This window comes from Pyrgilauda ruficollis, unplaced genomic scaffold (assembly GCF_017590135.1).
Source record: "Pyrgilauda ruficollis isolate IOZ18807 unplaced genomic scaffold, ASM1759013v1 scaffold24, whole genome shotgun sequence".
Lineage (NCBI taxonomy): Eukaryota > Metazoa > Chordata > Aves > Passeriformes > Passeridae > Pyrgilauda > Pyrgilauda ruficollis.
In genome coordinates, this window is record NW_024523648.1 from 16,614,947 (window position 1) to 16,629,163 (window position 14,217).

General features: G+C 42.0%; 1 protein-coding gene across 3 annotated transcripts in view; it reads left to right on the forward strand.

Annotated features, from left to right (window-relative positions):
* The window catches only part of GRM1 (glutamate metabotropic receptor 1), a 177,951-nt gene extending 164,221 nt beyond the window's left edge, over window positions 1-13,730 (forward strand). The window contains exons 8-9 of one of the 3 annotated variants that reach the window (XM_041469883.1): window positions 963-1,001; window positions 2,050-2,166. In XM_041469883.1, the coding sequence (XP_041325817.1) occupies window positions 963-1,001; window positions 2,050-2,110 (100 nt within the window). In that variant the 3' untranslated portion in view covers window positions 2,111-2,166. Of the gene's footprint in view, window positions 1-962; window positions 1,002-2,049; window positions 2,167-12,611 lie in introns of those variants that run through there. The other 2 variants (XM_041469882.1, XM_041469884.1) reach the window with 2 other exon arrangements.
* The last annotated feature ends 487 nt before the right edge of the window (window positions 13,731-14,217 follow it).

The window sequence follows — 14,217 nt, forward strand, 5'->3', positions numbered from 1 at the left end:
TGTGCATCACCATGTGGGGATCACCCTTGACCTTGATCAAAAGGTAGACCACTGCTCTGATGGAGCTTGGCAGCATTTTAACAATAATGCAAACCAAATTCCACAATGCAAACCTGGCTAGGCATTTGGGGGTTGCATACTCTATTAGATGCAAATTCTGTGTCTGATTTTGGCTGAGGAGCACAACTGGAATCACAGTAAGAGAGAAATTTGCTGTATTTTGAACATGTTTTGAGGCATTTTGAGCTGCTTGAGGAAGCAGGTTTCTTTCTTCCTTTCACTTAGGAGGGTTTCATAACACGACCAACAAATGCCCCAAGCTTGGAGAGCAAACTGCTCTGAGCTCACTACAGGGATACATATGAGTAAGAAGAAACACAAAGGGGTTGCAGCTAAGTAACCCATAAGTGACAGCAAATGGCAGCAGCTGAGGAATGATGGCTGCCAAAGCCTGTTGACTCAGAAAGATCCAAATTCCAAGCCATGTTCTGAAACAAGTCTTCTACCTCTTCCATGGTCCTAAGCAGGGCTGTCTGTGGCTGTGTGCCCTCCGTTGAGTGTACAGTAATACTTGTGTGTGAAATACATTTAGCTCACAGAAATACATTTTCTCACAGAAAATCAATTGTGCATCACTACTTGTTTTGTAAAATTAGCTCCTGTGACTGAACAAAAAGCACAGGAAGTAAAAAGCTCTTATTCTCTCAATTGATAAAGAAAAATGGAAGACTGTAGAAATGCAGAATATTCTGTCTAATCAGAAGCCTAATAATCCCTGTAACTTTAATAGGGTGGAGGAGAGAGCATGCTAGATACGTTCCTAGTCATGATCACTTTAAATTTTCAAATCTCAGCGATCCCGTTACACCTGGTAAGGAATTAAATTTTCCTAGAGTCTTCAAAGTTATCAGGTTGGCAAAATTGCTCAGCAGAATGTCTTATTTGTGTTTTATTCATAATAGTTCAGAAGTCATCTCAAGGAATCTACTGCTCCCAAATGGGTATGCATGTGTTCTGTGTACATCATGCTGTGCTCCTGTGCTTTAGTACATGGTAAGAGGAATGGCTTGTTTGGCTCACATGCTGAGTATGTAGTACATGCACACACCATCCATGAATCTGTCATTTGGAGGAGCACAGAAGTCTGGCAAGCATGCACTATGACTGTTTGATGGGGAGCAATGCTGAATTTCTATTTGCATTTTATTTGCAATATAATGATGATTTTATTTTAATTTTTTTCAGAAATTCAGTGATACATTCCATGTGCAAAAATACCTGAGATTTTTGTCAAAGCACGTGCTTGTGTGTATATTATTTTTATTGATATTAGGGAAGACAAATGAGAATTTGCATCTCCTTGACAGGGCAAGGAAGAAAAGGAAAATGAAATGGAAATCATCCTATATTAACAGCCCAAACTGCAATCTGCAATTCTGTATTGAATTACCATTGCAGATAGAGTGCTTAGGAGACTATTCATTTTGTGTCTACCTCAATAAACTCAATGATTCCTTTCAAAAAAGAAGAACAGCAGTGAAATCACATTTAATGAAAGCTAGTGACTATTCAGCCAGAGCTCCAGAAGTAAAAGAAATTTAGAAAAACATATTAGGGGAGGAGAGACAAAGGAAAAAGCAGCAGCTGAGTATATATTAAAAACCTCCACCAGCAAAAACTTCTGGTGAGGCTTTTGTAAATAAAATGTGAGGGGCAGATGCTCCTTTTTTCATCATTTCATCCTATGTTGAGAATACCAGGGGCGAAGTTCCTCTGACAGCTAGATTCACAGCAGCCCTTGCCATCTGGTATGTAAAGTGCATCAAGGCTCAGCACAGGAAGCAGAATGAACATCATGAAAATCTATTTTAACTAGTATTGTGCTGGAGCCAAGGAGAAATCTGTGTGGAAGTTGAGGTGAAAAGAGGATGAAAGACGGGAAAGCCCACAGACATAGGTCAGGGACAGGCACCTATTGAGTGGTATAGCCACCATGTGTGCACATGTGTATAGCCACTCACTGGGTGTCTTTTTCTTTTCAATCTTCAGGAAGAGGCAGCCAGAGTTCTCGCCCACCAGCCAGTGTCCGTCGGCACATGTGCAGCTTTGAAAAATCCCTGCAGTGAATGTGTAAGAGAAGCTGCATGACAAAGAGTGGTTTTACCCCTTGCTTTCTTTTTCTCATTGGTTTATCATGTCTAATGATGGGACAAATGTGGTGCATGCCATTAAAGATGGGAAATTTGCTTACGTCCCCTTGTTTCACACAATACTTTAAACATTGTCCAGATGTGATGAAGAGGACACTGAATAATTTTTTTGAAGCTTTTACTCTTTTATTTCTAAATGCTTACAACTTTGCAAATATGTCCTCTTTCTTGTACTAATTTTATCTTCTTTTTCCATTCAGCCAAAATTTTTCTCCTTTTTGTAGTTTTGCATAGAGATGACATTATCTTGTGTGCTTTACGTGGCAAGACACCTCTGCTGTGCACAGCTCTTGCTTGTTAGCAAACTGCAGCTGCAGATCCAGCTGAGGAGCACAGAATGTATATATTTGGTGGGATTTTCAGAAAACAGGGAAATCACAAAAAGGCACATGTAAATAAAACCAGCAGGATTTGGTGTAGGAACAAACATCATCTCAAAATAACAGCAGTGAATCTTTTTTCTTTGTAATTTCTGAAAGATGTTCAGATTCTGCATAGTTCTGCATTCAGCAAACAATAGCGAAGTTCAGCTCTTCAGAAGCAAGAAGTGCAAATACTGCCCTCTCTGAGCAAACACAAATACGGTGCAGAAAACAAGCAAGCTGTTGCAAAAACAGAAAGACTTCACCTCATTTCTTCCAGATCTGTGTTCATTTCCATCTGATAAGCAGCAGATGTGTAACAGTCTTGCTCCCTGCCCCAGGGAAGATTGTGCAGTGACTCGGTGGAAAGATGCCTTTGATCCACTGACACAGCATTTTGGGCAGTGGTGCTCGCTGCAACCAGAGATGCTGTTGCACTGCCCTGAGTAGTGCAAAGCATTCTAGCTCTGTGTATGTCTCTGAGAGTCTATGCAATTTGTGGGCATGCAGCAATGATGTTAATTCAATCCAACCTGCCTCTGTGATTTGCAGATCAGAAGAAATCCACAAAATGCATCATACATTTGGAGCAGTCGTGATGGCTTTATGGGGCTTGTGCAGCAAACAGATTTGGCACCCTGAAAGGCAAACTATACACAGGCAGTGAAAAGAGCAGTACAAACTATTTGTTTCTATATTCTAGTTAGAACAATATGCCTCTTTTTTCTGAACTGGAACAAGTGCTGCAGATTCTCAGGGTACAGATCACCAATTGTCTGTCTGGAAATTCAAATAGGAGTCCAAAGAGGCATACTATTAGGAGGCAAAAGCAAATGCAACAACAAATTCTATTCAAAAAAGCACAAGCACAAGCTGTGAAACTCCTGAGCACAGGGAAAGCTGAACCTCCTGCTTTTTGCATGACCACGCTTGGGATATTTTTTTTCAGTTTTGAAAAAAAAATCCTTATCCACCTGAGCTCCTGAGAAACACTTCTGGTGGGATTCCAACCTGTCAGTGGGTCTGCAAATGCTTGTGGTAGTTGCCCAGATAAGAACAGCTTCAAGAAGCAGGGCAGTTTTTCAGATCTGCTGCGCATGAAGCTTGCTATTTTGGCTTCTCTGCCTGTCTCTGCCCCTCAGGCTTCCCTCTCCCGCCAGCCAGGGCTGATGTGTTCAGAGACCTGGCAGAGCTGCACTGTGGCTCAGGGAAGGGCGCATCCTCCATCTGCAGCCTGAGCTCCCTGTGGTCACACAGTTTGAGCAGTAGACAGTTGTCCATCATATCACCAGCTGCCCATCACCACCATCTCAAGGTCTCAAGCCTCAGTCTAATTCACCAGAACTCCAGCAGTCTGTAAGTCCAGAATTTCCTTAGGAGGCCCTGCTTCATCACCCCAACATGCTAGAAATCACCACATGTGCTATGGTTTCCCTCAGCTCCCACCTACAAGCAAGTAGATGTAAACCTTGAAACTGTCTTGTGTTTTGGTGCATATAACACCTAGCATCATTTGTTTCAACGATCTTCATCTCCATTCTCTGTACAATGCCGGAGATGGTTAGAAATGCAGAATCATCAAAATATAGAATCATAATATTTTATTATGATATTTAAAAAAAACCCCAGAAGCATCAGCTTGGAGTTTCAGGGCTCTTTTCTTCTGAAGCTGCACATTTGTTACCATGGCAACTTTCGGATACACCCAAAAAACCCACAGGCTTTCCAGGCTGCTTTATCTACTGCAGCATATTAGGGAGAGCTGTACATTACAAACAAGGGGCCTCACGACTAAGCTTCCTGTGGCAACTTGACTAAGTTTGCCACAGAGTTAAGCACTCAAAATGCTGGCATGTTAAGGCAAGTCTGATGGCTCTTTATGCCCCATTTAAACTGTTGGGAATTTATTTTATTCTCAAGTATACCAGAGAATTTGGCAAGTTATTGTGGAAGAATGACCTCATTGACCACTACCCCTGCAAGGGTTGTGCACTTTTTGGCAGGAAATACCCAGGACAACAGGCTTTTCTGTTCACAAGGAATTGCTCCTTTCGTGATACAGCTATTGATTAGGAAATATTCTGGCCATACAGTATAATTTGGCCCTTTTATAGCTTCATTTAGAGGTCTCAGTTAGGCATCTCTATGCCGTGTGAAATACTTTTCAGCCTTGGTGCTAATGCCTTTGAGATGTTTGAAAAAAAACCAGAATATATTCGGATATTTTAGTTTTATCTCATGCACTCTGTCCTATGTCCCCAGTGTTTTATTATTGCTGTTCACTATACAGCTTTCAGCTTGCCAATATCTTTTTGGTAAAAAACATTGTGGCCCAAAATAATTTTCCATCAGAACCACAGAGGATTACAGAAAGCAAGGAAAAACCTCTAACTGTCCTAATTACTATTAAACTGCGTTCATGGGAAAGACGTACTGATCTCTGCACCATGGTGCGGTGCTTTTGAGTGGGGAATACAGAATTCATGGGCAATCTTTGTGGTTTTATTCTATTCAAAGTTCATTAATTAATGTTCCTTATTCAACAGCAGCTCCATGGCATTTCTTTTGATGTAATGCTTTTTGAAGGTTGTTGATCTTCACAGCCTCCCAGTCCTACAGACTATTTTGCCTTAGTTGCACCCACCTACATTTTTTGTAAATGAACTTAATTCTAGTGTTTTCTTTGTATGTTCCTAAGCTTTCCAGGTTCCTTTGCTCAAAACATTGTACTTTTCAGTTTTCAGGTTCTATCAACTGTGCTCCCCTCTGAGCCAGTAAGAATAAATGCTTCAGCTCAGGCATTGGCATTGGCTGCACTGTCATAAGCATTTATTTGAATTTGCACCATGAAACACACCTTCAGATAACACAAATGAGCTTCTCCATTGATACCAGAGGACCTATGATGATTTACACCATGTTTTCCTATGCATTAACTTTATTATCCTTAAAAAAATTACCAAAATGATTCAGTAGGATTAATTCATTCTGAATATTCAGCGGGCTTTACTTGTTAATAAGAATGAAATAAACAGATTCAAAAGCTACTCACTACTAAGAGCACTTTTTAATTTCACTTTGATTTGCAGGTTTCTCATCTTCATTTCTTGAGCACTGGATGAATTTTCTTGCTGTTTCTGACAAATTGTTTATTATCCTGAACTTTGTATTATCTATTAGATTGTTTTCTCAAAGCAACACTTTAGTAGTTATTTGATATTTTTTTCAAAACACCTAGTGAACATACAGGTGAAGCAAATTTTTTCACTAATATTGGATGACTGAAATATGACACAGCCTCTGTATTTCAGATGAGACTACAAATTTCTAGTAGTAATTATCATGAGTATTCAAACCTTCACACACATTATCAGTGTAGTATTCTCACACCTCTGTTGGGCTTGGTAGGTTACATTTGTGATACATGCTGAAGTTGTGGGGCTTCAGCTACACTGAAGCAATGCGCTGACCATTTCTCTCACTACCTCGCACTCTCCCCAAATTCACAGCTGTACAAAAGCACTTATGTACATAAAAATTATTGTTATGTCTCAAAGTGAATAAATCTGCTTATTTTGGGACACTTGGCTATAGCGGAGCTGTTGGATTTGGAACTAATTCCCTGACCCTAGGGCCAGATATGAGCCTAGCGGCAACCTGTTTCTATGTGGCACAAATGTAAAGTGAGTGACCCCAGCCCTGGTTCCAGCTTGACCCATCTGGGTGACCAGAACAGAGAGATCAGGCGGGCTGGCCAATCTCTGATCCTGCCCAAGGGTCTCATCCCAACCTGGAGACCCTGTGGATGGAAAGTAGGATCTCATCACAGGGTACTCAGCCTAGTCATAGGTACTGCATCCACATTACAGACTGTATAATATTAAGATTTCAATTTAAAAATGAGAGAAAAATACCCCAATTATAAATAGGGTCAATATACATTAGAAAGCCTACCTGTAACTCAGATAAAGTAATGCTTAACTTCTGCATTTGAGTAGCTTACGAAGGAAATTGTTATGTTACAATTATTTTACATAAACCAGTGGCCAGACAGAGTTGGAAAGGTAGCTCTGGACTTGAGCTCACCCACAACACCTCTAAGTATCATCAGGTTCTGCTCTGGCAAGACAGTATGACACCATTATGTTTTCCTATAATTTTTGTAGCAGTTTGCATCATACATTTAAAGCAGTGCTCTAATCCACATAGAATATTTTATCCAATGCCCGAGGCAATTTTATAAAAAAAAAAAAAAGGGAGGGGGGAAGGGAGGAGGGGAGCAACAAGGAAAAGTTAAAGTAGTTTAAATTTCCAGAAACACAAGTGGGAGATTAAACATTGCGTTAATTTACAGCACTAACAAAAGCATTGGAGCCATGCTGTGAGAACAGTTTTAAGTTCCTCATGTCACCAAGATAGAGATTATAGTGTAAACGAGCTAAGGCTGAAATCAGTTTGTGATTCCTTTTTCATTTAGGTGATTTTATGAGGCAAAAATCCTGAGCATACACCAGATAGGGACTGTGGTCCATGACTAGTCCCTAGAACCAGTGTTGTAGAAGTTAGGCTTGCAGGAACACGCAGACCAGCATGGCTTGCTTTGCTAATGAGCGCCAGGGCTGGCTGTGGCAGCTCTGAGAGGAGCGGCTGCTCAGTGCAGGGAGGTATCACTACCCTGGATTAAAATCTACTCACTCCCTTAATCACATTTCATGCCCCAGTGGCCTTACTGAAATGGAGACAATAAAGGAAAAGACTTTGGGGATACCAACAAAGCACCTGCAGTGTGCTGCAGTGCAGGTATTAGCCTTAAATTTTCAGCTTGTTAGCTTAGGCCCTGGGAACCGTGAGGCAGCAGCGGGACAGAGCTTTAGGCAGGCTCATTACCACTTACGTGACTGCAGGGTTGGAGAAAGTTTGTAGTTTACTGACTGCCTCTCTGTGGGCAGGGCAGAAATTTCTCCACTGGCTTCCCTAGGATGGCATCCATCAGCAAGTGCTGTGTGGGGATGAGAAAGGTTTTGTCCAATGCACAGCTTTTGAACAGGGCATTTCTTTTCCTCTATGTCCCACTGCATCCAAATGCTGGTCACCTCTGTGTCAGTGCTCAGGGACAGCTCTGCATGTGCTACGCTCCAGAGCCAGCTGTCAAGGGCTGTAACTGGGCTCTCTGAAGGGAGGAGCAGCATTTGGTCACTGGGCAGAGCCTGACACTGACCTCTTCTGGCTGCTGGTAAGAGAGTTCAGGGTTGTTTCAGACTTAATTTTTCCTGACAAAGTTGATAGACTGCTCAGTTCACATTTTTATTCATTCCTAAAATTTTATTGTCAAAAGGAACTGCCAGGTTATCCCAGTGCTTCCTACTGGCTGTGGGATTTCAGTTACTACAGTGACTACAAGGAGGTAGGTTGGGCCAAAGCATTGGGCTGGCAGTGAAAGACAGGTATCATTTATTATTTCTCCCATAACCTCTTCCTCTGGTTAATTACCATTGTTGCTTAAAAAAAAAACCACAAACAGCCTTATATGTTAAATCTGTGGTCTGTGTCTTGTCTAACACCACCAAGCCGGTTCAAATGACTGCATCACTCATCTCAGCAAGATTAAGAATCTTAATCAATTAATGTTCTTCCTCAGCTCATGGCCACTTGGAGAAGATAGCAGACCACCACTCTGGCATCCTGAAAGGACAAAATGGGATGAGCTCTTAACAGATCTGTTTTAACAGAAAGGGCTCTTTCTCAAGCATTTTGCCTGACTGCATCAGAAGCCATTTTCCAACCTGTGGGTTCCTGGAGTAAACTCATCAGAGCACATACTACTCTGCTTAACTATTTCATGTGCTGTCAGTTAGGGATTGTTATGCATAAAACATTCAAGGCAAAAAAAACCCAAAAAACCAAAAACAAACAAACAAACAAACAAACAAAAAAAAAAAAAAAGAGACAAAGTTTCAGGCCCACAGGACTCAAAGGTGATTTAATTCTCTATGCTCTTGATCTCAGGTTATAACTTTGCTGGTAAAAGGATCAGAGAGTTGCACAGTCTAACTTACCTTACACCAATACGACAATAATTTTTCACCTCAGAAGCATTCAGCCTCTCAGATGTAAAGAAATATTTTCTATCCAACATCAAACATAAGTCATCTTCAGAATCCTGAAGTATGGAGAGAAGCCAACTGTTGTGGTGTACTCAGACTTGACACTGCTCCAAGGAAGTCAGATCCTCCAGGAACTGGCAAAAGCAGGACTCTGTTCTTGGCCTGAAACTGGACTTGGGTCCAGGGAACTCCTGTCACAAGGAGGGACACAATTTTGGTAACGTGGAGATACTTAACAATGAACAGTGAGCTAACAAGTTATAGGCATTTACTACGGTTGGGCAGGCATTTTGAACCATTTTGAACCGGGTATTTTGAACCATAGTGTTAGACTTTGGTACATCAGTTCTTTTCAAGAATTTCAGGAAATAACTATTAGGATCTGAAGTTGTTTTCTATCTTGTTTAGTGTCTATAATAAAGAAAGAAAGCTGAAAGTGCCCCAAAGTCACGCAGAGAGTATGTTACAAATATCAATGCATGTATTAGAAGCAAAATTTTGAATTACCAAAAATAGTAAAAGCTCTGCTCATGAAACTAATAAAAACTCACACCAAAAATATATTTACTTCCATTTCACCTGAAATACAAAACACATAGATAAAGCTGTGGTGAAAATTGAGAAAAAGCATCTAAATTCAAAGTATGTTCTTACCCATAAACAAAAACAAACCCACCCTATGTGCTGATAGGATATCCAGGAATCTGAATATGTAGACTAGATGGGAGGATTTGGAGAAATAGTAAGTGGAGTGTTGCACTGGATAGACGCAAGTACAAACCTTAAGATCCCTTGAGACTCCAAGAAATTCTCTTCTGTGCAGAAAGTGTGAAGCCCTATAAGAAACTGACAGGAGAAAGAACAGTTAGGAAAGATAAATAAACACATGGAGGACATGAACTGGGTAATCATCCTACTGTTGAAATGAAGAACCACCACTTGGTGCCATCTCGTCACTGTGCAATTGAACATCAGGTTTTCAAAACCGCAGCTGTGACCTGGCTTGGTACCCTCTCTTGCCTTTGTGTGGAAAACCATCCCTTCTCCCATTATCCCAGGCAGATTATTTTGGTCTTGACCTTCTCCAATGGACGTTTCCTTCAAAAGAGAAGATGGCAATCACTTAGCGAGCTGTGAGCATGGAGTCAGGATTGTCATTGTTGCTTTGCACAAGTGAGACGACTCCTTCTCTCACTGAGACTCAGTTCAGGTCTGAGCTTTTCCAGATCCATCTTTGTTTTTGTCTAAATGTCAATTAATGATATTCAAGATGGCTGCTCTTTATTCCAGCTCTTCTTGCATTTTAATTGTTAATTCTTCCTGAATGTGTCAAACTGCCAGCCATCCAGGAAGACAGAGCCCAGGTATTTCTATGGCAGCCTCGGGACTCCATCTCAAAATGTGACTCATTAACAGGCTAGCAGTGCCTGGATATAGCAAGAAGAGCAAGTAGAGGGAAAGAGCTAGAACAATAATCTGAGGCAAATAATCCATGGATCTTGTTAAATGGATTCCACAGAGAGCCACTGCAGCCCTAAAGCTTTTTATCATGAGGCCATTAGAGCCATGAGCAGTAAGGTCTGGCAAGCTGAGGCAAGAAGGACCAGCTCTTCCTGAGGAGCAGGTTGCTACCAGACAAATCTAGATGAAATAATTTGCTCACATTTGGACATTGCAGTCCCATGACAGTTTAATTGTGGCCATTGACTTGAGACTATTGAGAGTGCTACAGAAGAAAGAAGTAAGAGCAGAATTTGAGAGTGAGGGAGAGGGAAATGAACTAAATAGGAGCAAGACTTGAAAACAGAGCTAGTGAGCTCCTTAAAATAGCTTTGCTTGCCTTTGATGTAAAATACAAAATCTTGGAAATAAAATGAGATAGAGAAGAAACAGATGGTGTAAGGAGGGATTCAAAAGTGAGGTGATGCACCAGAACTAGATATGAAGAAATAAATGATGCAGAAGTGGACGTAGCACAACAGGCAGGAGATAATCATAACATCTTTTTAGAAAAGCCCTTTGCAGTAACTGTAAGCTACAGCATCAGCAAAATACAAGAGCACTTGACTTATTTTCCTCTCTACAAGAAGATACTTGTTTTGAAGTTAAAGTAGACCAAATGTGTTTCTGTGTGAAGAGTTTGTAGTTCTTGGCATGTTAAACATTACTTTAAAAAACTTTCACACCTAAGAGTTACACTCATTTGCTTATCTTTACAGCACATACAGCAAAAAAAAAAAAAAAAAAAAAAAAAAAGTCACACCATAGCTTATTTGATCAAAACAGGAATGGTTCTAAACCTTCATTCTTATCTTTTCATTGATCACTATAATATAGACATGTCCTTCTTCAGTTGGGAATGTGGCTTTCTTATCTCTTAGGTTAAAGCTCTAAATCAAAACAGCTCCAGGTCCTACCAACTATATACTTTGGGGAGTTATGAATTTTTTAGATTGGCCCTTTCATATGCCCCAGTTCCCACAGAGGTGGTGAGTCACAGGTCCAGCATTTGGAGTCTGGAGTTGGAGATGAGCTTCCCAGCTTGGATCCACCTAAAATCCTTTTTTTTTCTCCAGGAGTACTTACTGCTCAACAGAAAAATGACACATTGTCATGTATATTTCTTTTCTGTTTTGACAGATTTACAACACTATATGTCTTGTACCAGTCTCTTCCAGCTATGACAAAGTCAGTCAATATGGTTTTTTTTATAAAATTCAAGTGGCAATTATATACTCCTTAAAAAAGAGAACCATGAGAGTCTCAGCAAGGAAAGCAAAATGCTTAGAACAATACTGCAATACTGTAGGGGAAGCGATCTCCTCTGGTGTGTGCAGTAGCAGGAGGTGAGGCTGCTGTGCCAGCCTCCCCCTCCCTTTGTCTCCCATCTGCATGGCAGTCTCAGGGTCTGAAAAGTAATTCTTTGTTTGCTTCTGGTCCCTGAGGGATGAAACACTGAGATAAGGCTGCTTCGAATAAATAATCTCAGAATTTCTCTCTGTCTCTGATTTCCACCCAGATGATGTATTTTAGAATTTGTGAACCATCCCTACTGCCTGACCTGCAATTAAACAGTTGCTTGGTCCTCTAAAGCACTGCTCAGCTCCCTGTCCCACCAGCTGCTCACAAGCTGCCACTCAGCTTTGAGTGCTGCTCCCTTCAAGGGTACAGGGAAATGCAAAACTCTACAGCTCCTCAGCAGACCTCACTCAGCCAAACTGCCCAGTGTTTTGGTGGGACCCAGCCTGTATGAGGAGTCAGAGGGTTTGACTCACCATGGTCATGCTGCTGCTTGTTCCTCCTCCCACACAAACCAACTGTTTTCAGCCCTAGAATTTTAGCCTGGTTTGTAAATAACAGTCACCCGGGAAGAAGTGTGTTTACCTCCCACCTGATAGAGGCCCTGGGAGTCCTTCATTTCTCTGTTAGCTAATCTGTTTCTAATGGAAAGAGGGAATAGAAGGGAAAGGAGGGGTTAGCAACAATTTATCTCCTTACCCAGTTTGCCAAAGGCTATGACTGTGGATTGTTTTTCTTCCAACAACTTGAAAATATTTCCTATAAGCTGCAAATCAGGCTTAATTAAATCTTTTTCTGTGACTTTTTTCCTGTGTGTTTTTCTTTCCCCCTGCAAATGGTGAGCAAACCTAGATACCAAATGACAGCTCAAGTCCTGAAACCACAGATGGCTCACCCAGAGCCCTTCCCGCAGGCTAGCCTTTCCAGGTTGGCTGTAGGATGGATAACCAACCTCACTTTTCCATGAAAATCATAGTGTTGTTTTCTCATGTAGTATTTCTGGGAGGACATGAAAAACTGGAGCGGGGAGGCTTACTAATGAGGCAAAGCAATCAGTATTTTTGTAGGCTTGTTTGTTATACTGCCTGTGTCTTTGTAATGTAAATGCAAATAAACCATCTTTATTTTATTCATAGTTCTAATGGAAAGTCTGTGTCATGGTCTGAACCAGGTGGAAGACAAGATCCAAAGGGGGAACATACGTGGCACAGACTCTCAGTACATGTGAAGAACCAGGAGACAGGGTGCAATCAAACAGCGGTGATCAAGCCCCTCACTAAAGACTACCACGGCCAAAGTGTGACTTTTACCGACATCAGCACTAAGACTCTGTACAATGTGGAGGAAGAAGACAGAGAGCCCGTTCACCTCAACCAGTCCAGCAGTCCTTCCATGGTGGTGCACAGGCGGGTGGCAACGACGCCCCCGCTGCAGGCCACGGCGGAGGAAACCCAACTCTTCTTGCCTGAGCAGTCCCCCAAGACCCTGCCCCTGCAGCCACAGTCTCTCATGGACCAGCTGCAAGGAGTGGTCAACAAGTTTGCCGCTGGCATCCCCGACTTCAACACTGTCCTTCCCCCTCCCGGCTCAGGGAATGGCGTGCGGCCCCCCTGCCCACCCCCGCCACCGCAGCAGCTGCCCCTGCAGCCTTTCCAGGCGGCTGCCTTCAGCCAGGAGCCCCTGTCTCCCCCAGCTGAGGAAGCCGAGAGTGAGAAGGTGAAGCTCATTCAGGGATACGTGTATGAAAAGAACACCGAGGAGGAGGAGGACGAGGAGCCGGCAACCAGCAAACTGACTCTAGAAGACTCACCGGCGCTGACGCCTCCGTCCCCTTTCCGGGATTCGGTGGCTTCGGGCAGCTCCGTGCCCAGCTCCCCTGTGTCGGAGTCAGTGCTCTGCACACCTCCAGATGTGACCTACGCCTCTGTCATCCTGAGGGATTATAAGCAAAGCTCGTCCACCCTGTAGATGCTGCAAGAGACAAGATGGGAAGGACTTTGGCAGCTGCCCGTTGGGAGGACTTGCGGAGACAAGACTCCCAGGGCTGCGGGAGAGAGAGCAGAGAACAAAGTGACAAATGACAGGGCGAAAATTTCATCCTGCACTTAAATAGCTAAATCAAAAAAAATAAAATAAAAAATCCATTCTGAGGGCTCAAGATTCTCTATCTGTTAAAAATAAAAGTACTTTGGGAAAATGTTAGGAAACCATAACAAAGCACAAACTAAAGGAACAACTTCTATAGCAAAAAAAAATTAAAATAAAAGAATAAACACGCAGGAAAAAAAAATAATCACACTTAGTCACACCCTTTCTTGGCAATGCTTGAAAAGGACTCTGGGAAGTGCGACCTGGAGAAGTCATTAGCACACCTCATGACTGCTGTCTGTCTGCTATGGAAGTAACACACCTAGGAGCTGGAAGGGCAGAGTGTGATGCAGGGCAACAAAGCTACTTGTATATGAGACATATATGCATAAATATTTTTTTCTGGTTTCTACAGGTAGTATAACTGTGGAACTTTATATAGGTGGTATAACTGTGGAACTTTATTTTGGGGAGAGGAGATGAGATAATGTGAAAGCACATGGCTCTAACTGACTCCTATCTGAATGATTTGTTCTTCATGCTAGGCTGCTTTTTGGGGGATTTGGGCTTCTTTCAATGCTGATTGTGAACAGAGCAAGAAATATGATGAAGACTCAAGAGGTTTCTGAAGAAAGCCTTGCCATAGTACTTGTA